At 38.0% G+C, this 24,990-nt stretch overlaps 1 protein-coding gene across 2 annotated transcripts; it reads left to right on the top strand.

Annotated features, from left to right (window-relative positions):
* Positions 1-852: 852 nt before the first annotated feature.
* Positions 853-24,455, top strand: ints1 (integrator complex subunit 1). 2 transcript variants are annotated; one of them, XM_087808588.1, is made up of 48 exons: positions 853-991; positions 1,245-1,337; positions 1,411-1,701; positions 1,760-1,956; positions 2,770-2,907; positions 3,241-3,400; positions 3,473-3,578; positions 3,660-3,846; positions 3,952-4,097; positions 6,210-6,351; positions 6,430-6,606; positions 6,667-6,775; positions 6,857-6,977; positions 7,043-7,120; positions 7,238-7,395; positions 7,474-7,570; positions 7,637-7,728; positions 7,817-7,877; positions 7,941-8,138; positions 8,404-8,533; positions 9,387-9,566; positions 9,632-9,781; positions 9,840-10,019; positions 10,081-10,185; positions 10,254-10,421; positions 11,653-11,764; positions 11,826-11,984; positions 13,059-13,205; positions 13,273-13,371; positions 13,430-13,554; positions 13,630-13,884; positions 13,972-14,131; positions 14,212-14,343; positions 14,587-14,755; positions 15,495-15,618; positions 15,706-15,821; positions 15,898-15,985; positions 16,066-16,307; positions 20,376-20,505; positions 20,569-20,702; positions 20,774-20,966; positions 21,697-21,821; positions 21,888-21,997; positions 22,203-22,316; positions 22,412-22,482; positions 22,561-22,652; positions 22,777-22,886; positions 24,052-24,455. In XM_087808588.1, the coding sequence occupies exons 2-48, from the start codon at positions 1,283-1,285 to the stop codon at positions 24,165-24,167; spliced, it is 6,549 nt and encodes a 2,182-aa protein (XP_087664714.1). In that variant the 5' UTR covers positions 853-991; positions 1,245-1,282; the 3' UTR covers positions 24,168-24,455. The 2 variants fall into 2 exon arrangements, with proteins under 2 accessions (XP_087664714.1, XP_087664715.1); XM_087808589.1 differs by having other exon boundaries at positions 865-991; positions 1,249-1,337.
* The last annotated feature ends 535 nt before the right edge of the window (positions 24,456-24,990 follow it).

Raw genomic sequence — 24,990 nt, 5'->3', positions numbered from 1 at the left:
AGATGGACAGAAACAAACAACATTTAGTCTTATACTTGTATTCAAATTAAATGATTAATTATTAAATACATATTTTCGTCAGACAGTAGTGGGAATACATCAGCGGAGAGTGGCGCCCTCTAGTGTTGACTCAGCACTTTAGAAAGTTTTCAAATGGGCTCATATTCGTTAAAATCTATATTGAAAAAGGAAATAAAGTCTGAACGAAAAAAAACACACCTTTGCGATTAAAGTACAAATGTATTAATTTAACTCCTTCAACGCTTTAATTTACAGATTTATTATTAATATATATAAAACGTCAACTAACATGTTTTAGTGTTTGAGTGGGTTCAAATATTGAAAGTGTATTTGTGTTTGAGGCACAATAGGATGATGACATAAACATCCTTTTTCTTTCTTGTCAACTGTTTGACTGAAACCGATGCGGTTTTATTTGAAATATGAATCGATGCTTGAGGTTAGAGTAGTAGTGACGCAGTAGTATCTGGGTGTACAATACATCAAGCATATTACCGTCATTTTTGGAAAGCACATAAAAGGAGTGACATGTGTGTTTAATATCACAGGAAGACATCAGTGTTGAATATCATCCTGAGGTTATTATCGAAATAATAAGATCTGCTTGACGCGACTGCTTAGAAATTTGAATTAATTATTTAATTAATGTTATATTTTTTATGGGATTACAGCAGATACAAACATAAGAGTTTAAGGCTAATGATTAAAAAAAAAAAAAGTGTCAACATATATTATTTTAATTTAATTTGTTTTAATCCAACTGAGTCAGTTCCTGAACACTAGAGGGCGGTGTCCCCCGTCATGATGGTGGTGGACCGGCTATAATGTCAAAGAAGAAGAACATCCCCTAAAGTCGGATGAATTGATAGCTTTTGTTTACTACCGTTATAATTGTGTCATTTATTCTGAACAAACATATGTTTTAGGCGAGAGAACCACACGAGTCACTTGTGTCGCCTCGGATTATGTGGTAGGTTTCGAGAAGTCAGTTTAGCTGGTGAAGTTTTTATTTGGCATGAGGCGCGTTTGTTGTTAGCTTAGCATGTATTTGGTCATTGAAATATTTAACCGGTTTCACGTAACAATTAATGCTTCCTTTAGACACAAAATTCGGGCAATGGTTAATAGTTTCTATCGCATGATTGACGTAAATTGAGGGAATTATCTTTAGTATGAACTCACTGTTAACCAATGTTTTTTTTTCTGTTTTATTTCTTTGACAGAAAGTTCTAGGAAATGAACTACCTGGCATCTTAGCAACATGAACCGAGCAAAACCAGCAACTCTGAGGCGCCCGAGCGCTGCAAAGACTTCAGGTACATTAACATTCACTTGCATTTCAGTGTTTGTACTGTGCATGAATGACAACTTGTCAAAAAACTTCCACAGGTCACCCACCGCCAGGAGACTTCATTGCTCTTGGATCAAAAAGTCAAAGTGGGGAGCCAAAGGCCCCTGCTGTCCTCCTGAAGCCGGCAGCCACAGGGTTACCTGCTGACCGCAAGAGAGAGACCGCCTCCAGCCTGCCTTCGTCGGCCGGACTGTCCAGTCTCACCAAGAGGCCAAAACTCTCCACGACTCCTCCGGTCAGCGCCCTCGGACGACTTGCAGATGTCGCTGCTGTGGACAAGAGGGCGATATCGCCCTCCATCAAAGAGCCCTCTGTAGTTCCTATTGAAGGTAAAACAATTACAAGTCAGTCATTATTTTGCTCATGCTCACTGCAATCTTTTTTCAGTGTCACCGGTAGTGTTGCTGGATGAGATTGAGGCAGCAGAGTCGGAAGGAAACGACGATCGCATCGAGGGCTTGCTATGTGGCGCTGTCAAGCAACTTAAGTTGAACAGAGCCAAACCTGACATAACTCTATACCTTAGTCTTATGTTTTTGGCCAAAATCAAGCCCAATGTCTTTGCAACGGAAGGAATAATCGAGGTAAGATGCCTGTATTAAAGTATAGAAACATATTGTTAAAGTATTGAAACAAATAGATGAGGTAATAATTTAGCATATACATATTACATTTTTAAGACAGAATTTTACTAATAAATTGTAAGTAAGTAAGTAAGTAATTTTTATTTGTATAGCGCTTTTCCAGACCAGGGTCACAAAGCGCTTAAACAATCAGAACAATATTCAATAAAGTATATACTTTAAAGGTCAAGATAAAACTGATAACACAACAGAAGTTCCAGAAAATCAAGGAAAAGCCTGAACTAATAAAAACGTCTTAAGTAGTTTCTTAATATAATGTCATATCAAAAGTAAATTTAATGAATACATTTGTGACCAAAACTCAATACATGTTACCTCTATATACCTTCAAATGAATAAATATTGAAAATCAAGTAGTATATGGTAGTAAAGTCCTTTTTCTTTAGAAGAGAATAGTCTTTTTTTTTTTAAAAACATCTTTATTGATTTTTACATTACAATGTACAATTACAATCCAATCCCATCAGTCTATGCTTTAATGTTGTATAATTAAAACAATGTTTAAAAGTCACACACACGGTGAAAATAACAAAAAGAAAAAAATGAAAGGACAAAATCAGCCTGTCCAACACAACTCTATATTGATAATAATAATAAGTATTTCCTTAACAAAAATCCACGTAGAATGTCAGTCAATACACCGTTTAGCTCATGTAAACATATGGTCACTCATGTTTTGATCTTTCTTAACGTTAACTTAACTGAACTTTGAAACTTAGGCCCCTTTATACTTTTGCCCTTCTCTCAATCTAGGCTTTGTGCAGCCTCCTGCGCCGAGATGCTTCCATAAACTTCAAGGCCAAAGGCAACAGCCTGGTGTCTGTTCTTGCCTGTAACCTGTTGATGGCGGCCTATGAAGAGGACGAAAACTGGCCTGAAATCTTTGTTAAGGTAAGAAGAATACCCATAACCTTCACTATTTCGTGCTCAACTTAAAAACCTAAACTAAATTGAGTTTATAATCCTGGCATGTGTTTCCATTGTTTTCCAGTTTACCACAATTGTTTTTAAACGTTAATAAATGAGACTAGATCTGCTTTTTTAATATTGTAAACTTTCTTATTAGAATGTATTTCTTTTTTGATACATGTATTGGCTAGAATAGCTTTAATAAAAACATTCTTGAACTGTGTGTTGGATAACTACCAAAAATAATGGTAATTTACAGTTGTTTTGATTAAATCTAAGTTACTTTACTTTGTCATTTGACATTTCTATGTTCAGGTTTACATTGAAGACTCTCTGGGTGAACGAATCTGGGTGGACAGTTCCCACTGTAAAAACTTTGTTGACAACATCCAAACTGCTTTTGGAACAAAGATGCCTCCTAAAAGTATGTTGCTGCAGGCCGACACTGGTCGCACAGCAGGGGACCTCAGTGCAGGTATTACAAAGAAAATCTGCTTAAGTTTAACCCCAGAATTGTGATTATTTATCTAATTTACGATCATTCTAGGAAGCAGCCCTCATCCATCAAACCCTGATGAGGATGACAGCCAGACAGAACTGCTGATAGCTGAGGAGAAACTCAGCCCTGAGGACGAAGGACAGATCATGCCGAGGTTGGAAGAGCTAAATAATGACTCAAGTTTTCACTGTCAGCTCATAATAAAACATGTTTTATTGCTTATTTTTTATTGCAGATATGAAGAGCTGGCAGAGAGTGTGGAAGATTACGTTCTGGAAGTTCTGAGGGATCAGTTGAATCGTAGGCAACCCATGGACAATGTGTCCAGGAACCTGCTGCGTCTGCTCACAGCCACGTGCGGTTACAAAGAGGCAAGACTTATGGCCGTGCAGCGGCTGGAGATGTGGCTTCAGAACCCAAAGGCAAGTCATATCAACGTGGCTTAATCATTTGGTGATTTATAATAGTTACACATTTAAGGTGAAAAAGTATTTGGGAAGCTTTAATTTTTCTTTCTGTTTCTTCAGTTGACACGACCGGCCCAAGATCTCCTCATGTCCCTGTGCATCAATTGCAACACGCACGGGGCAGATGATATGGAGGTGGTCTCCAACTTGATCAAGATCCGACTCAAACCCAAAGTCCTGTTGAACCAGTACATGCTCTGTGTCAGGTCTGTGATGTCACTGTTCTTTTTCATATCTTACGCCAGCCATATTCATATTGTTAAAGTTAGAAAACGCATCAGTTTAATTTATTGACCTTCATGTTGAATCAAAACCAATAACCTTTGCAAACAACGGCTAATATACAGTGCCTTGCGAAAGTATTCGGCCCCCTTGAACCTTTCAACATTTCGCCACATTTCAGGCTTCAAACATAAAGATATAAAATTTTAATTTTTTGTCATGAATCAACAACAGGTGGGACACAATCGTGAAGTGGAACGAAATTTATTGGATAATTTAAACTTTTTTAACAAATAAAAAACTGAAAAGTGGGGCGTGCAATATTATTCGGCCCCCTTGCGCTAATACTTTGTAGCGCCACCTTTTGCTGCAATTACAGCTGCAAGTCGCTTGAGGTATGTCTCTATCAGTTTTGCACATCGAGAGACTGGAATTCTTGCCCATTCTTCCTTGCAAAACAGCTCGAGCTCAGTGAGGTTGGATGGAGAGCGTTTGTGAACAGCAGTCTTCAGCTCTTTCCACAGATTCTCGATTGGATTCAGGTCTGGACTTTGACTTGGCCATTCTAACACCTGGATACGTCTATTTGTGAACCATTCATTGTAGATTTGGCTTTATGTTTTGGATCATTGTCCTGTTGGAAGATAAATCTCTGTCCCAGTCTCAGGTCTTTTGCAGACTCCAACAGGTTTTCTTCCAGAATGGTCCTGTATTTGGCTCCATCCATCTTCCCATCAATTTTAGCCATCTTCCCTGTCCCTGCTGAAGAAAAGCAGGCCCAAACCATGATGCTGCCACCACCATGTTTGACAGTGGGGATGGTGTGTTCAGGGTGATGAGCTGTGTTGCTTTTACGCCAAACATATCGTTTTGCATTGTGGCCAAAAAGTTTGATTTTGGTTTCATCTGACCAGAGCACCTTCTTCCACATGTTTGGTATGTCTCCCAGGTGGCTTGTGGCAAACTTTAAACGAGACTTTTTATGGATATCTTTGAGAAATGGCTTTCTTCTTGTCACTCTTCCATAAAGGCCAGATGTGTGCAGTGCACGACTGATTGTTGTCCTATGGACAGACTCTCCCACCTCAGCTGTAGTTATCTGCAGTTCATCCAGAGTGATCATGGGCCTCTTGGCTGCATCTCTGATCAGTCTTCTCCTTGTTTGAGATGAAAGTTTGGAGGGACGGCCGGGTCTTGGTAGATTTGCAGTGGTCTGATACTCCTTCCATTTCAATAGAATTGCTTGCACAGTGCTCCTTGAGATGTTTAAAGCTTGGGAAATCTTTTTGTATCCAAATCCGGCTTTAAACTTCTCCACAACAGTATCTCGGACCTGCCTGGTGTGTTCCTTTGTCTTCATGGTTCTCTCTTTAAACAGAACCCTGAGACTATCAAAGAGCAGGTGCATTTATACGGAGACTTGATTACACACAGGTGCCTTCTATTGATCATCATCAGTCATTTAGGACAACATTGGATCATTCAAAGATCCTCACTCAACTTCTGGAGTGAGTTTGCTGCACTGAAAGTAAAGGGGCCGAATAATATTGCACGCCCCACTTTTCAGTTTTTTATTTGTTAAAAAAGTTTAAATTATCCAATAAATTTCGTTCCACTTCACGATTGTGTCCCACTTGTTGTTGATTCATGACAAAAAATTAAAAATTTTATATCTTTATGTTTGAAGCCTGAAATGTGGCAAAATGTTGAAAGGTTCAAGGGGGCCGAATACTTTCGCAAGGCACTGTATGTTACGTTATAATTGAACATCTACCATTTATTGTGTAAGTTAAAGGTAGTGATTGAGGTTATTTTTTAACCTCATGACTTCTTTTGTCATCTATTGTTCTTTTTGTAAAGTTCTATATAATTCTAAATCAAAGGTGAAAGAGAGCTACTTCACCTAATGGCATCTTTTCAGCTAAAATTGCTTTTTGCTTATTAAAGAAATTGTGAGCTTCTTAAAAATGCTGTATATTATTGCCGTTTATTTGCAATGCTGAAAAATAAATGCATGTTTCACAAATTTAAGCAAAGAACATAAAATCAGATAATCAATAATACTTTTAGTTAAATGTTACTTTCTTTATGTGCAGAGAGCTACTGAATGCGAACAGAGACAATCTAGCCACTATGGTAAAGCTGGTGATCTTCAATGAGCTTTCGAACGCCAGGAATCCCAACAACATGCAAGTTCTCCACACTGTCCTCCAGCACAGTCCAGAACAGGCACCGAAGGTGACTTATGCTTGTTTTTCAAAATGTTTAAAGAATGTGCACCACCTGTGTAATTACCAGCCCTCTCTTTCTTTATAGTTCCTGGCCATGGTGTTCCAGGACTTGCTCACCAACAAGGACGATTATCTGCGAGCGTCCCGCGCTTTATTGAGGGAGATAATCAAACAGACCAAGCATGAGATCAATTTCCAGCCCTTCTGTTTTGGTTTAATGCAGGAGCGAAAAGAATCCAGCTACGTTGACATGGAGTTTAAAGTAATAAACCTCAGAGGAAGCTCACTTTGATCGATACTAATTCCACGTTTTTCCCTGCAGGAACGGTTTGTCATCCAAGTCACCGATTTACTGACTGTGTCGATGATGTTGGGCATCACAGCCCAAGTCAAAGAGGCCGGGGTAGCCTGGGACAAGGGGGAGAAGAAAAGTGAGTGACAAATCTGTTTTAAAACAAGTCAAATAGATCACATTTAAGCGGCTTTGGTTAACAAGTGTGTTCAAACTTCAGATCTGGAGGCCCTCCGATCCTTCCAGAATCAGATCGCAGCCATACAGAGAGACGCGGTGTGGTGGCTTCACACTGTAGTTCCAACCATCAGCAAAGTCGGCTCCAAAGACTACATCCACTGGTTAGTATTTTTTATAGAAAGAAGAAGGATGTGAAGCTTATTTTCCTTCCACTGCACACCAACAGCCTACACAAGGTTCTGTTCACGGAGCAGCCGGAGACGTACTACAAGTGGGACAACTGGCCCCCGGAGAGCGACAGAAAGTAGGTCTAAAAATACATCAAGTCATTTTTCACTGGAAAGGAGGTTGGCAATTGAACCTCAACATTGCAGGTGTTGGAGCGTGTTTATGTGTCGTAATTGATACTGTTCTATTCCAGTTTCTTCCTCCGCCTCTGCTCGGAGGTGCCCCTGCTGGAGGACACGCTGATGCGCATCCTGGTGATCGGACTGTCCCGAGACCTGCCTCTTGGTCCGGCTGATGCCATGGAGCTCGCCGATCATTTGGTGAAGAGGGCGGCAGGAGTTCAGTCAGATGGTAAACAAACAAACTGTTCATTTAGTTTTAATGTTGTTTACTTTTATACACAATATTTAAGTGCATTCTTCTCCCAAGATTTAGAGGTTTTGAAAGTAGAGAGGATTCAATTGATTGACGCTGTCTTGAACCTGTGCACGTACCATCATCCTGAGAACATCCAGCTTCCCTCAGGGTACGATAAAGCATTTATATTCTCTTCTGAAAGCAGCAAACCTATAATTGACGCCTTCTTTTTTAGGTATCAGCCTCCAAACTTGGCCATATCCGCACTTTACTGGAAAGCTTGGTTGTTGCTGCTCGTCGTCGCTGCCTTCAATCCACAGAAAATAGGTAATTACATATATTTTTTTCATATTTACAGACACTTTTTCTATCTGTTCACTTGTTTACGTAACATCTTTTAACTTTTTTCTTAAAGGCTTGGCTGCATGGGACGGCTATCCGACTCTGAAGATGCTGATGGAGATGGTTATGACAAAGTAAAGTCAACTTATTTTTAAAAAGTTTTTCTTACAGTTAATCAAATGTGTTTCCCGTTTTAGTAACTACACCTACCCGCCCTGCACGGTTGCCGACGACGACACAAAGACAGAGATGATCAATCGTGAGTTGCAGGTCTCTCAGAGGGAGAAACAGGAGATTCTGGCCTTTGAAAGCCACTTGGCTGCAGCTTCTACCAAGCAAACCATCACCGAGAGCAACAGTCTGCTCTTATCTCAGCTGACCAGTCTGGAGCCACGGTGAGAGAAAACACTATATTTATCATTTTCGCTAGAAGAAAACACCAGCTGTTTATCTGTTTTCATATTGATTTGTTCAGTTTTCGGAATGAATTCATTTTTAATAGCTAGTTTGTATTGATCTGTTTCTTAAGTTTAAATGTAACTTTTCTTCTATAACTACAAAAAAAAATCTTGTAAAACTCTGCAAAAGTTTAGAAAAATTACAATTCGCATTATTGCATCCCTCGTTGTTAATACTTGTTTCTGACATGAATACTTCCAGAGGTCCACCTCGTAAACCTCCACCTCAGGTCCAGGAGCAAGTCAAGACCCTGAACCAGTCCCTGCGACTCGGTCACCTCCTCTGCCGCAGCCGCAGCCCTGACTTCCTCCTTAACATCATCCAGAGACAGGTGATGATACTGTTTTTGCATTTTCCGCTTTTTAGAGTTCAGATTATCTGATTTATTTAAATGATGTTATTACATACATCTGTACAAAGTAAATAATACATACATGTGAACTAAGAGTAAGTAAATAATAATAATAACAACATTGTAATACATAATTTACAAGGAACATTTTCTTTAAAAGAGATTGGGTCTCATTGACTTAATTGATTGAGAAATTTGACGTTTTGTTTTTGTTTCATCTAATCAGTTAAAATCAGTTTACAATACATATCACACATGTTTCTACTGAAATCATGTACAATGTATAGAATATTAAGTCTACTTTTCCTCTTTTTTTAACTTTCTCTCTGCAACCTAGCATACAAATTCTTTATTTAAATTTTTTTTTGGTCCTTGACGTTGTTGTTGCTGTTTTTATAAATGTTACAATAATTGTCATTTTTATAATTGCGTTTTGGTTTTATTGGTTAATGTTTTCATTATTATAATATTGAAACATGGGCCTAAATGAGTGGTTCTTATGTTTTACTTTTTTTTTTTTTTTTTACTTTTTCTTAAAATAATAGTCAATTAAACATATTTCATTTTGTTTATTTATTGTTTTTAGAATAGTTGACAAACCTTTCAGTATAATAATGTAACAGAAATAAGCTTTTTACTATAGATGTGTACATGTATGTATGTGTCCACATTAGAGACATCAACCTGTTATTGTAGGTATCTCACAACTACTTGAGTTTGTTTGAGATATAGAAGTCAGCTTGAATCAGATTCCAGCATCTTCATGACAAACACGTTTCTATACGACTACCTGAAACCATCTGACTTGTCCTAATGTTCCCCTTGTTTGCAGGCCTCCTCTCAGTCCATGCCTTGGCTGGCTGATCTGGTCCAGTCCAGCGAGGGGTCCTTGGACGTGCTGCCGGTGCAGTGCCTGTGTGAGTTCCTGCTGCATGACGCCGCAGACGACTCTCTCACGATAGATGACGACGATGAAGCGGAGAGCAAAGAGCAGCGGGCCAAGAAGAGACAGGTAAGATTGTTGGTTGACAGTTTAAACGTCGATGAATATTATTATTTATTTAAATGTCATTTCAGAGACAACAGAAGCAGAGGCAGCTGCTCGGTCGGCTTCAGGATCTTCTGCTGGGTCCCAAAGCTGATGAGCAGACAACATGTGAAGTCCTGGACTACTTCCTGCGGCGGCTCAGTTCCTCTCAAGTGGCTTCACGAGTGCTGGCCATGAAGGTGCTGATCCCGGATTATGAGATTATGAACAACTATTAATGGTTCATTTTCCCTGCAGGGCCTGTCTCTGGTTCTGAGCGAGGGTGGCTTGAAAGATGGAGAGGAGCGAGACCAGCCGATGGAGGAAGACTCTACAGATGGCGAGCTGTTGCCAGGTTACCAGTGGCTGCTGCAGGACCTCCCGAAGCTTCCCATGTTCGACAGTGTGCGAGGAATGACTTCCACGGCTCTACAGCAGGTGAGAATCGCTATTTCAGATCCTTAATCTTCATCTTTTGCTAAACCTTTTGCTTCTTTAGGCTATACACATGGAGACAGACCCACAAACCATCAGCGCTTACCTCATCTACCTCTCCCAGCATGCACCAGTGGAGGAGCAGGCGTCTCACAATGATCTTGCTTTGGTAGATCAACGTCAGGTTTATTCAATTTAGTTCCCTGTTCATAACTTTCTCTTTTTACTGGCCTGCAGGATGTTGCCCGGCTCATCGTTGAGCGTTCCACGATCATGAACAGCCTTTTCTCCAAACACGCCTACAGACCCGAGGCCGACGCTGTGCTCAGCGCTTTCCTCAACATCTTCTCCGCATACATCAGACGAATGAGGAAGACCAAAGATGGAGAAGATCTTTACAGCTGGGTGAGATAAGGCTTACAAAAGTCATCAGTATTCTGGATCAGATGTGACAAACTCAAGGTCTGTGAGGAAAAATCTTACTCACAAAGTCACCATTGCTGTGGCTAAAAATTAGGGCTGAACGATTTGGAAAATAAATCTTTTAATTTTTAATTTTTCCTAATATTGCGATTCCGTTTTCAATTTTTTTGGGTGATACAATATTGACTCAAAATATGTGTATGAACAACATAACATTTGATAGAAACAACATGTAGCCACTCCTTCCCTTTAGGTCAGGCTTGCATATTATAAGGAAATTAGATAATTTGATTGATAAATAATTGATTTGTTGAAGATATCTTTATTTAACTTTTAAGTTTTTCCTTTTTTTTTAAAAGCCTAGCCACTATGATTTGAAATTTGAATAAATTAATGTAAATTTGAATAGAAAAAACTTGTGTCGAAAAATTGAAGGAAAGATATTTGATAGATATATTTGGCAAATTAAAAATACAATATCCATCATCTTTTTTTATGTTGCTGTCATTTGGGTAAATAAATATTTTGGTGCACAAATGGAATTAGTTGGAAATCAATGTAAAGCCTATACAATTATTCATTTTTGAAACTGTCCAGGCCTAAAATAATCTTTAAAATCCTACTTATTTAAAAGAAATGTTAATTTTATAGTTGAATTTAAGAGTAGGAATGCTATCTGTAAGAGAGAACACAATGTTATTATACAATGTGACTGTATTTTGTTTAGTTTTTTTCAATCTGTTTGTTACTGGTAAACGTATGTTGATAAAAAATATAATAAAAAAAGGAAGAGAACATTTACAAAAAAAACCTTTATTCATTTTAAATAATATCAAAAATGATGTTGTCTGTACACTCAACGAGGTGGTCACCCTTTAAAGTAAAATAATATAAAAACTTGATTAAGTGTATTACTATAAGCATTATATTTATCACTGAATTTGGAGTGCCTTAACATATAAGCCCTAATTATATCCCTATTATCCCGACTAAGATTGCATTTTTCTCAGAATCTTGCAATTTTTCGAAATCATTTTACCTTCCTGGTGCACACCCGAGCAACCAATTGCCAGAAGAAAACTTTCTTGAAGACCACAGACTTTTTAAAGGGCAAAATCATTTACCAATATTTTTTGGTTTTTAAACACACAGTTAAGCTAAAATAGTTAAAAAAGGAATACTTGAATCTAAATAGCAACTTTTTTTTCGTCAGTCTGAATCTCAGGACCAGGTTTTCCTGCGGTGGACTACAGGAGAAACCGCCACGATGCACATCCTGGTCGTCCACGCTATGGTCATCCTTCTCACGCTCGGACCTCCCAAAGGTAAGTTTTTGGATCCACATTTAAATTGTTTTAATTCAAATCTTTTTCTTTCCTTTTTAAGGAGAGAGTGACTTCTTCAATCTGTTGGACATCTGGTTCCCTGATAAGAAGCCTCTACCTGTTGCCTTCCTGGTGGACACCTCAGAGGAGGCTCTCCTGCTGCCCGATTGGTTGAAACTCAGGATGATCCGATCAGAAGTCGCCAGATTGGTCGATGCAGGTACAGGTCAAAGTTTTTTAAATTGCTTTTGGAAGAAAATCAGTGCCATCAGAATATTGATTTTTCTTTTCAACATTTCAAATGTTGAATACAATAATTTGTACATTGAAAGGTTAAATTAGTTTTTTGTCCAAATATATACCAAATATAAATTTACACATGGGCTTCTAATTCTAATTACCGTATTTTCCGGACTATAAGTCGCTCCGGAGTACAAGTCGCTCCAGCCATAAAATGCATAATAAAGAAGGAAAAAACATATATAAGTCGCTCCGGAGTATAGGTCACATTTTTGGGGGAAATCTATTTGATAAAATCCAACACCAAGAACAGACATGTCATCTTGAAAGGCAATTTAAAATAAAAATAGAATAGAGGCAACAAAAGGCTGAATAATTGTACGGTAGGCTTACGTTACATGACACAACGTGCCTGGTATATTAACATAACATATTAAGAGTTATTCAGATAACTATAGCATAAATAACTAAGAAGTTTACCAAACCATCCGTGTAACTCCAAATAACTAAAATCTAGTTTTAATCTTCCTCAGTGTCACTTTTAAACAACTCCGCTAACTCCGGAGGTAGAAGATGCGGTGCTTCCTCTTCTACGTCGAAATTATCAACACAGGCCTAGAGCGCCCTCTTGCGGTTTAGTGTGAAAATAACATGTGAAATGATATACCGGTAATAATGTGTTAATAATTTCACACATAAGTCTCTCCAGAGTATAAGTCGCACCCCCGGCCAAACTATGAAAAAAACTGCGACTTACAGTCCGGAAAATACGATAATTAATTTTTTAAGAAAACAATATTTATAATTTGTAACATTTTAAATGCAATATAAAAAGCCGGTATAGTGCCAACATCAATTATTAAAAATATATTGTATAATGTTGTAAAAAAAAAGAAAAATTCTTATTATGAAATTATTTTTAATTCTGTAAATAAAACTCAGTTTCAATATTTGAAATGTTAAATTCAACCATTCAACATGCTGATATCACTGATATACTTCCACAATAACCTCATCTTGAGAATTGTGCTCAAGTTGTTTATGTTTATTTCAGCTTTACAAGACCTGGAGCCGCAGCAGCTGCTTCTCTTCGTCCAGTCGTTCGGCATCCCGGTGTCCAGCATGAGCAAACTGCTCCAGTACTTGGACCAGGCCGTCTCTCACGATCAGCAGACGTTGGAGGAGAACATCATGGACAAACGTGAGTTAGTTTTAAGAACCTTTAAACCGATTGAGTTTTTTAATTATTGTCATTTATTTTTTTATAGATTACATGGCCCACTTGGTTGAGGTGCAGCACGAGCGAGGAGCCACTGGGGGGCACACTTTCCATTCTTTGCTGAGCACTTCACTCCCTCCAAACAGAGGTATTGTTTATTGTTCTTTTTGATATCCGAAATCATACAAATCATTTCTTTTGTGCAGATGCTAATGAGGCAAGTAAAATAAAGGTGTCGGCAGAAGCGCCTCTCAGCTCGGTGAAGATGAGAGCTGCTAGTCAGCTGCCCTCCGTGGGCCCTAAAGACGATCTGACCGGGATGTTGCTCCAGGTAAGACCCTTTAAAATGCCCTTCCAAGAAATGGAAGCAGACATTTTCTCACAGACTTTTTTTGTTGAATTGCAGATATTTCCGATAAAACCGGACGCTCGCTGGCCCGGCCCCCCGCCCAGCCAGCTGTCCCTGGCTCTGCAGCAGTCTTTGGCGAAAGAGCTGATGTTGGCCAAGAAAGGCCACATCCAGGCGGGCGGACTCGCCTTCTGCCTTCTGAAAGCCATCGCCACTTTGCTCACCTCGGCCCACGGAGGACCCGTCGTCATGTCGATGCACCGTTGCCACTCGCTCTCCTGTCCTCTCATGCGTCAACTCCACCTGTACCTGGTAAATACAGCCACAGCATTCTTATAAATTAAAACCTCATAATCAAAAGTATGATCCTATAAATGGTGTTTTCTGCAACTTCTTCAGCGTCTAGTCGCTCAGGACAACGCCTTCTCCTCGCTGTTCCTCAAAGTCATTGTGGAAATGCTGATCTGGTTGGACAATCCTAGCGTGGAGGCGGGGCCACTCAAGACGTTAGTCAAGTCTCTGGCCGGACAGAACTCTCTCAAACATAGACACAGTGATGGTGAGTGTCTTGAGCAGGATAATGATAACATGTAAATAACATTTAAATATATATATTCTGCGCGTTCTTTTTTTTGTCAGTGCGCACCGGATTCATCCACCTGGCTGAAGCGTTGGCGTATCATACGGACACAGATGTGCCTTTAAGAACAATAATTGCGATGTTGAAGGCGGGCGAACGGTGCAACGCTGAGGCAGAGCTCATTGCAAAAGGTAGAATCTAGTTTTAGGTCTGGATTTCTGCCAGCTGTGTGAGCTCATAACACTATAAAACATGTCACTAACACAAGTAGATTTAGAATTAGTAGTAGTTTCAAATGCAAAATAGTAGAGTATTTATTTTCTAAATGTTTAGCCAAAGTTACCAATAGGTAGCGCTGTGTGGGACATTAAATTGTATAATATTTATTTTTATTATTGACGACCATATGTGTGACCGTTGATGTGGTTTCCCAGTGTTACAAGGTCTGATGGAAGTCAAGTCTCCATATCTGGAGGAGCTTCTGTCTCTCCTGATGAACGTCGGGACCCAAAACGGTACCGCCGGCCCCGTCGCCATGGTGATCTCTCTGCTGCTTCAGGAGAGTGATGAGCGAGCCATTAAAAAGGAGGGCGAGGCAAACGGGTAAGTGTTTAAAGCGAACTTGGACTCAGGTTTGAGTAACGGCATAGATTTTATCTTTTGTCTTATTCATATTCCTTGTCTATTAAAAGAAAGATTTAATTATATTAAAAAATCCATCATTAAAAGTATTTAAACTTAAATATTGTTAAATAAAATAAATCAAACTAATATATATAATATTAAAGATTTCTTCATATCCTTTTTTTTTTTAACATTTTCCATCTGTCTTCTGTCTATCATTATCATTGATATTTAAGGTTATAAGACAGACCTGGGCAAAGTGCGGCCCGAGGGCCACATGCGGGCCCTTTGACTGTTTTTATGCGGCCCTTGTAATGTCAAAGTATGGTCATGTATAAATGGTTTTAATGCATTAACAAATGTATTTTGTGTTTATTATTCATTTACATTTTCACATAACACTTCCCTCCTTTTTGTGTGTAATTTTCGAGTATATATTAATCACTCAAAACATTTTTTATTTTAAGTTAATTTAATAAATGGTTTGAAAAAATTAATCTATACAAGAATACAATTGCAGCTTATTTAGCTTAATAAATGTCATGGCCTATTGACGCATGTCCTTCTTTTTAAGGATTTTTTTTTTTGCTTGACGGCCCCTAACAACATTTACAGAATTTAATGTGGCCCTTGAAGAATTATAATTGCCCACCCCTGTTATAAGAGGTTAGTGTTGGTTAATCTGTTGTTCCAATGTGTGCTTTGCATTTTCCTTCAGTACTGAGGTGATAAAATCCGGACTGAGTTCTGGACTTCTTGTGGACTGGATGGAATATCTGGACCCTGAGGTGACTTCTGTGTGTCCAGACCTTCAGCAGAAACTGTTGTTCGCTCTTAACAAGGTAAATACTGAAAAGGGGGAAAAAAAAAAAAGTCTAACGAGTAACAAATAATCTGAATTGGTTTTCTGGTTGTGTTTTGTGGTTTAGGCTCGTGGGACTCCAGCCTACAGGCCATATCTGTTAGCTTTGCTGACTCATCAGTCTAACTGGTCGACATTGCTGCAGTGTATCAGCTCCATCCTCGCCAAACAGAGAGACTATAAGTATGTTGACCTCGATAAAAGCTCTAAATCAAGCTTGTTGTTTGATATGATAAAGAAGGTTTGGATGTTTTTTCAGACTGGATCCATCTTCAGCCCTGGACTTCCTTTGGGCCTGTAGCCACATCCCCCGAATCTGGCAAGGGCGTGACCAGAAGATCCCACAAGTACTTTTAAACATCAGCTTTTATCACTTCTTTCAATTATCTGTGTGTCGTCAGTCACTTATTTGTGTGTTTTTGTCCAGAAAAAAACGGAGAAGTTTGTGTTGCGGCTGAGCTCAGAGGAGCTGATCAGCCTGGTGGACCTGATACTTCTGGAGTCGGAGCTCAGCAGCCAAGACAACGACAACAACTCCGTGGAGCAGACGTCCTGCTCGCTCATCCAGTCCCGGCTGCCCCTCCTCCACTCCTACTGCAACGCCGAACTGGGGAACATTAAGAGGGTCGCGGAGTACCTCGTCAACTGCACCAAGAAGTATAAAGAGAGGTAGAGAACCTTTATTTTACATGCTGTGTTTCTGAATTCCAAGTTTGGTTTGAATAATTGATTAACCCTTATTAGATAAATAATAATTCCAAGTTAATATAAGATGTTTGTGGTCCAGAAATATCCCTAAAAAATGTGACTATATGTGTTCACTCCATAAAGATGAATTACAGTTTAATACGATTTGATTAATTCAAACAATAGTTGGATACATTTATTTTTTTTAATGTTTTTAATAAAGAACCGATTTGTTTATTTGGGTAGGAAAATCTTTTCAACATAAGGATCTTTGGGGATATTTTTCAAGCTAAAGTTTTCTGAGATGATTCTGAATCCATTTAAAGGGTCATCAGGAACAATGATACCAAACATGGAAATTTTATTTTTATCCTACAAGAAGTCCAAGCAGCAAAGACAATAGAATAGAATAAATAAATTTCCAAACTTAAATTTATCCATAAAAAAAGTCTTTAATTGACCTAAACAAGGCGACTGGTTAACCGTTTCTTTCTTAGGTTAGGTTAGGTAGAACTTTATTGATTCATTTATTGATTTTTTTTTTTCCAATTAGCTACAGCAATTATTCATAAAAATAAATAAAAAATAAAATAAGAACAAGAACAAAGAGAAATAAAGAGAAAGAACAAGATGATACTTTCTTCAACAGTCTTGACTAGGGTTGTCACAATACTAATAATTTTATATGTATACTGATACTGATGAAATATTCAATACTGTATTTGATAACATAAGGATAAAAAAAAGCCCCCATATTTAAGATAAATATTATTCTTATTCATAAATACCGATATTTTGGAAAATGAGTATCGTATCTGGATAAAACATTTAATATCAAGGCTTTTTTAAATACTTTTGACAACCCTTGTCCTGATAATTCATATAAATAGACTAATTTACTGTAATTTGGGGTCTCGATCTAGAAATTGAACCAAATGTGTTAATTAATAGATTCATAATATTAATATTTTTTGTCATTGATAAAGGAGGAGCTTTATAAATGACATTCTGAGTTTATTTCTATTTTTATTAAATTGTGCTATCAGAATTTAGATTTGCAAATTCTGATAGAAGTTATTGATGCGCTTTAATTTTGACTTTTCAGAGGAACATGAAACCCGAACAGGGTTATTATTTCCACCAACATTATAATTTATTTCTACTATTTATGAGAAAAGGAGGAGTTCCGTTTTTTATTGGATGAATTAACATTTTTCATTGTTAACTGCCTTTTAGAATTTTAACTTTTTTTTTTGGACAAGCAAGATACTGTAGAGAACTTGTCAGAAATGCTTATATATACAGTATATACTGGTTATTTGAAGCGTTATCTTTTGTTATGATTGATCACCAGTTGGTAGAGTTGTGAGAAGTGTAAAGCAAACTACAGCTGACATTCATCTCTACTGTGTACTGTTGAGAAAAAGGAAATGGAGCTTATATTGTTTACTGGTCACATCACAATTCCTCCCTCAGTCACGTTCTCATCATCACTTTAACCATCTTTCCAAAAGCAAATCACGTTGACGTCCCTCATTAACCCTAATAACAAAGACTTTCTACTTGTTTCCTCTAACATTTTTTTGCATTGATGAACTTTGGAGAGAGATTTTCTCTCTCCGAGCAACTTTTCCCCAACTTTTTTTTCCCTGTCAAGCCCTGGCCCGGGGAAAAAACCCGATAATGAGGTCTATTGGTGTGAAATTAAAAGCAACAGAAGTCGTCTGCGCTGTGATCTCTTTAAAAGCTCAGTGTGTTATAATGAAGCCAAGAGGATTACGGCTGAGGCTCCTAGCTTGTGTTGTGAATTCCTGCTCCCGACCAACGCTGTCAGAGCTCGGGGTGCGACTCTTTGTGGAGGCGAACGCTCCCCTCATGAATATGTCTCTGCTTATTAAACCGCTTTAATGAGGAATCTTTGGCCAAGGTCAAGAAAAATTAGCTCCCAAATTACTGTATTTTAAGTACGACTAAGCTGTCTGGTGAAGTGGTTGCTAGTCACACTAAAAAAAAAAAAAAGAAAGGCTTGTTTGAAAGTTTATGGCCTTTATGTTGAGTAAACACTGGATTGTATGTTTGACGTTATTCTGTCGGATCAGCTGCTGTTTATTTCATTCTCGGCTCACTCAAGGTTGCTCTGATTCACTCTAATAACCTCTTTCATTAGTCGAGTTATACTTTAGCTGTGTTTGAGCCTTTAAGAGGATTTTATATATGACTGAAGCTGGCAAATGTGTCGGTTTGATTTAAGGTTGCCTTGTTTTTATCCTCTAACGGATGCCCTTCTCCATAACTTTCCCCAGCACCACCTGCAGCCCCCCCCCCCCCCCACTGCGACCCTAAACCCCCTTTTTTAAAAGCTCTCTCTGGCTTGTCAGTTTCATCCTCTACCTGTTCGACTTAATTTCTGCTGTCAAATAGGGGAAAAAAAACGGACATTAAGCCTGTTCAATTTAAAACATTCTGCGCTAGAAAACTGTGGTGAATTCCCAGGTGTGATGAAAGGAAACATGTAGTAAATCAGTTACAGTAGAAACATCTTGTTATAACCAATTCAATGTTGACAGGTTTGCAGAATATTGACAACGAACTAAGAAGAAATCTGTTATGGCAAGTTTTTGCAAATAATTGTATTAGGTTAGTTAGGTGTAATACAATGAATTAAGATTGCATTTTAACCTAATACAACTACTATTTGCAAAAAACATACAATGATAAATTTAATTAAACTCAACTAATTTATGTTTTCTGTATACAAAGCCAACACACGTACACATTTCCATTGCAACGTTTTGCGGTCTTTGTGTCTTTCAATCTGCATTAGTGATTTTCTTTCTCATATATAAACATTTTGTCTGAATAGTGTATTTCTTTATTATCAAACAACAACAAATCCAATCAACATCTACTTGTCATTAAGACATAACAACTGCAACTGCAACCTTTTCATAAGAAAAATAAAAAGGTGTAAATATGTGTGTTAACCAAGTTAAAAAAAAAGAATATTGTCCTACTTAACTTTGTATTTCAAACATGTCTAAAACTTTGTCTTAAGACCTTTTTATTTATGCTGGCTTTGTCTTAATTTTCTTGGTGCTGCTGTGTTTGTCTCGATGTTTGTCTTGGCCTTTTAAAGCACGTATTTTAACTGTGTATTGTTTTTTAAGGGTTAAGCACTTTGTGACCCTGGTCTGAAAAAAGCGCTTTACAAATAATAATAACTTACTTAATAAAAAAGGTTTTATTTTAAAATATTTAACTTGATAGTAATACAATTTAAAAACGGGAAAAGAGACAAATGTTTGCCTTTTAGTGTAATATTTCTTTCTTTAGGTATTCAGAAGAACAAGACCTATAAGATATAATAACTCTGTAGGTATTTAAAAGAAACTAAAAGCAATTTAAACTAACATTATTACTACAACTCCTCTTTGTCTGCTTTAACTGTGTACAATTGACACAGAGCCTTGTATATACTGTATATAAACTTGTTTCTTTCTCAAGATCTTGAAAAGAATGTTAAACTTCTCAGCTTCTTCGTTTTTTGCTGACATTTCTGCCTTTAAAGTATATATTTTATTGAGTATTGTTTTGATTGTTTAAGCGCTTTGTGACCCTGGTCTGGAAAAGCAGAAAAGCGCTATACAAATAAAAATGACTTACTTACTTACTTACCCAGTTTAAAGTATGTACTTTTTTGAGTATTGTTTTGATTGTTTAAGCGCTTTGTGACCCTGGTCTCGAAAAGCGCTATATAAATAAATATTACTTACTTACTTACCTTTTTTTCCACTTAAATGAATGCAATGTTTCGATTTCACCGCTAGATGGTGCATTGTTTTTTTTAAACGTGTCAAAAGATCTAAGATATAAAAATTGAATAAATCTTAAAAAGTGATTCGAGGATTAATTGATTCATTTTGAGTTTTAAAATAGAAATTTGAGCTAATCCTTGTTCAGAATTAGCCATAAAGATATTGTATAAATTGAGGAAAAATGATGAAGTCACTCAGAGCTTTTGTAAATACTTTCCATCTTTCAATCTTTCAGTGCCATGAGCAAACGTTGCCAGAACCTGCTCCTGCAGATCTACCTGCACTTCCCCGAGGTGATCCAGCACGTCGCTCTGCCCGAGGGCACTCTGAGCAGTGGAGGAGCGGCAGAAAGCAGCAGCTGCAAGGTACGGACGTAAATCTGTCGTGTATCAGCAGAAAAGTTTGAACATCGTTTCTGTCGATTCCAGCTGGACGTTCTGGTCCACCGGCTGGTCAGTCTTCTGGCCGACGTCGGCGACTCCAAGGCGGTCGAGGGTCGTGTTTCCGACGCAAACCTCGCCTGCAGGAAGCTGGCCGTCTCACATCCTGTCCTGCTGCTACGGTGACTCAAAATCACCTTCAAGTCTTGGTGCTCGAGTGACTCATGGGTTCTTCTGCTCTCCGTCCCTGCAGACACCTGCCCATGATCGCGGGTCTGCTTCACGGCCGCATTCATCTCAACATGCAGGAGTTCCGGCAGCAGAACCACATGTTGTTCTTCAGCAACGTGCTCGCTATCCTGGAGCTGCTGCAGCCGCTCCTGTTCCACAGTGACCACCAGAAGGCGCTACAGGATTGTCTCCTCTCGTTCATGAAAGTTCTGCAGGTCAGTAAAGTAACTTCTCTCTTGTTGTTTTTTTTTTGCTCAAATATTAGTGTTATTTTTAAAACTGCTTCATGACTTGTTGTTGTTGTGTGTTATTATTGTCAATATTGTTGTTGTTTTCACCTATTTTGTTACGTCTGGATTGAGAAATGTGACTAAATAGCACCATCTAGTGTTTCATCGTAATACTGATTTTTGAATTAAGTTTTCTGTTTTCAAATATGAGCTTGTTTTTAAAGAAATACATTTTATTGAACCAAAATGAAAAAGCAATCTTTGATTTTCGTTGCTTTTCTTTTTAATTTCATTATTTATTTTCCGTTTATTTTATCAATTTCCTTTTACCAAGTTATTTCTGTGACCTTTATTTCATCAAGAGGGATCCTAAGGATATTGTTGATGTGTGTAAATAATCCACTTAGTTAGCTTTTATATATATCTCTCCTTCTAAATTCAACAGTTAAATTAACTTTTATTTAATTTTCAAATAATACTGGAATTTTACTTAAATACTTTTATATAATATTGGTTCTAGTTCATTATTATAAGTTAATTAATTTAGTTTTCCTGAGTGTTACACAATTTATACTATAATTAAAGAAACGTGTTCAATACATTAAAATAGATGATGTGGAAAATATTTATTTTATTGTTCTTAATAATGAGTTTTCCTTAACAAAACTGGAGTCGTCTTACAAATAAAGATCAAACCTGACGATTTGTTGCGCAGAACTTCCAGAGGACTCGCTCTCCGTTAATCTTCATCAACAAGTTCCTGCAGTTCACACAAAAATACATCACCAACAACGCCGCCGCCGCCATTCCGTACCTGCAGAAGCACTCCAACATCCTTCAGTAAGTTTATTGGAAACAAACTTCTCCACATTTGATAATTACCCTTTTTTTTTTTTTTTCTTCCAGGAATCTTTGTGCTGAAAACCCAGACTTGGTTCAACTGAAGTCTCTACTGGCTGGACTCACCCTGCCGGTGAAGAGCTCTTCTTCGGGTGTCGCTGATGAAGACGGAGATGGTGAGTGAGAGTTGACGGTGGAAAGTTTTGGATTTTAGCTTCATAATACGCATGATTTCCTCAGTTATTTATGGGAATTTGCCTTCAGTAATAATGATTTATTCTTTTGTATGATCCTGATTTTAAATGACTGTTACAGCATTACTTGTTAAATCTCTTTCTGCAAGTGCTAAACACAAGTTTACGTGTCTGTAACATTCACCAGATGACATGTCTGCCGGGTCGCTGCCTCTGGTGAACATCTCCGCCTCCGTCCCCCTGAGCGGGGCCGACATGACGATGTACCTGAAGAAGCTGTCGAGAGGAGAAGCAGTGGAGGGTAACGGACGAGCAGCTGCAGAGGGATCACGTATCCCTCGCTCCCCGAAAATCAAAATGACTAATATTCCGATTGTGTTTTTCCACCTGCCACAGACGTGCTGGAGGTGTTGACAGAGGTGGAAGACAGGTCGAGGAGGAACCCGGAGATCATCCAGTACTTCATCGTGAGTCATTAAAAAAAAAAATCGGTTGCACGTCAACAGTGAGAAGCGTCAGTCAACGCCTGCCGATGTTGTTTACAGAGTGACCTGCAGAGGCTCATGACGGCGTCCGAGGAGCTCAGTCGCAACATGGCTTTCAGTCTGGCTCTGAGGTGCATCCAGAACAACCCGTGGTACGGAAACACACTTGGGGAAAAAAAAGCACAAACGACACACTTCAATAAGGACATTTGGAGAAAACTTCTTCCACAACCATTTTTCTTAAACAATCAATAATTCAATTATTCTAAATCGCAGCCTGGCGACCGACTTCCTGCCAACATTCATGTACTGTATGGGCAGCGGAAACTTCGATGTGATCCAGACGGCGCTGAGGAATCTTCCAGAATACGTGCTTCTCTGTCAAGGTAAGATTCAAATGCACGGCAGCAACTACTGCTGAATTATTATCTTAAACATCTTAAGATGTTTTTATTTGTTCAGGCTTTTCCTTGATTTTCTGGAACTCCTGTTGTGTTATCAGTTTTATCTTGATCTTTAAAGTATATACTTTATTGAATATTGTTTTGATTGTTTAAGCGCTTTGTGACCCTGGTCTACTTAATAAATTACTTATTTAAAATGAGATGCATATTTAGATACAATGTGTTCTCTTAATAACTATTATTAAATAATATAGTTAACTATTGTCTCTTAATTCATCAATGTTTTCTGATTTTTAAATATTTATCCACGATTTAGAAGTTGATTCAAGTCTGAGGAAGGAAGGCCTAAGAATCAGTGAAAAGAAACTATATGTGGATTGAATTAAGGAGAAATAATTAAAACACAATATTTTTTATTATTTAAAAAGATAATTAAAGAAATGAGAAAATAGTGTTTCAAAAAAAGAGAGATATGAACAAAATGAAGATTCAAAGGATTAGCAATGTAATTAAAAAAAGACTAAATGTATTTAAATAAGGTAATAAAAAACTAAAATACAATTAAATAAAGTAAGAAAAAACTGAAAGAAATAATTTAATGAAATAAATAATGTAATTAAATCCGTAAGAAAAAATGTAAAGAAAGAAAGAAACTTATTGTAATGATAAGAAAATGAAATGGAAGAAAGAATACAATTAAATAAATGTAGAGAAATAAGTTTAAAAAAAAAGAAAGAGAGTATGCAATTAAATGTGTAAGAAAAAAAGAAAGACAGAAAGAATGTAAGGGAAGAATGAAAGAAATAATGTAATGGAAGAAAGAAAGAAAAAACAACGCGAAGAAAGAAAAATAATGAAAGAGAGATAATATGATGAAATAATGTACGAAAGGGTGTAAAATAATGTAATGAAGGAAGGAAAGAACAAGGGAATGAATGAAAGAAAGAAATAATGAAGATAAGTTACAGATATACTAATAAAACAAACAGAAGGGAAGATGAAAAAATAAGGATGTTTGTAAACATGGAAGAGTTTCAATAACATCATCCGTGAAAAGGAAGGAAATGAAGGAGAAGAACGAACGCATGTTGCTGAACATGCATGTTTCCACTCTCGCGTGACTCTAACCAAGTCTTCTCCTCACCAGAACACGCCGACATCCTGCTGCACAAAGCGTTTTTAGTGGGTATTTATGGACAAATTGACACCAGCTCCATGATCTCTGAGTCCATGAAGGTTCTGCACATGGAGGCCACCACATAACTGTGGTCACTCATCACCGCTTATTCACACAAGTTAAGTTTTCCCTTAAATATAGTTGAAACACGCTCACGACCATCCATTCGAAAGTCATTTGAAGGTCAATCTCTCCGTTTTAAAATGAGGAATATGGGCCATAAACTCATGTTTTCTGCTCCGTTGAATCATGGATTGTTTGGTATTGACATCAAAACATGCACAGCCTCGTGAAATCTTCATAAATAAACCACATTTGACTGTCAATCGCAACAATGTCGACTCAATAAAGAAGCACCAACACGCTCGCTTTCATCTGGAATTCACTGCCTGAACTCACTTACAGTATATATTTTGATTTTTGAAGGTTTTCTGTGGTTTTTGCGGTGAATTTCTGCTCGTTGGTTTGATAAACCAGTTGATAAACTCCAGAGATACTTAAGTATTGATCGTGAAATGTAAAGCAGATGAACTCTGCCTGGTGCAGTCAGTCATGGCCGTCAAACAAAGTGTCTCCGGGCAGGGAAAGCGGGAAAGTGAACGACTCCTTTCTGGCTAAATTAAGCGTGGAGGTAATTGTTCAATGAGCGGGGAGGAGACTTTGTAGTGGTGGTGGTGCTGGTGGTGCTGGTGGTGGGGGAGCACTTTGCTGCTGGTGTTGAGTTACAGCATGAAGGTGGGAGACGTGCTCGCACTCGTGCGTCACCACGACCCGCCCGGGATGAAGCTCTTTGTTTTCTATTCGCAGCTAAGTTAGCGTTTACATAGTTGAGCTGATTTCACTTTTCCTTATCACGGTCCGTCGCTACGGTTACTGGCAGTAGATGGATAAGAAATAATAAGTTGTGTT

The sequence above is a fragment of the Callionymus lyra genome, chromosome 15 (assembly GCF_982586985.1).
Source record: "Callionymus lyra chromosome 15, fCalLyr1.hap1.1, whole genome shotgun sequence".
NCBI classification, from domain to species: Eukaryota; Metazoa; Chordata; class Actinopteri; order Syngnathiformes; family Callionymidae; genus Callionymus; species Callionymus lyra.
This window is presented reverse-complemented; position numbering and strand designations above follow the sequence as displayed.

Excerpts from the sequence above, each read along its gene's own strand:
- ints1 (XM_087808588.1), top strand. The coding sequence starts at position 1,283 with ATGAACCGAGCAAAACCAGCAACTCTGAGGCGCCCGAGCGCTGCAAAG. Across the intron at positions 9,782-9,839 it reads CACGAGTGCTGGCCATGAAG|GGCCTGTCTCTGGTTCTGAG; the intron begins GTGCTGATCCCG and ends TTTTCCCTGCAG. Across the intron at positions 10,422-11,652 it reads GAGAAGATCTTTACAGCTGG|TCTGAATCTCAGGACCAGGT; the intron begins GTGAGATAAGGC and ends TTTTTTCGTCAG.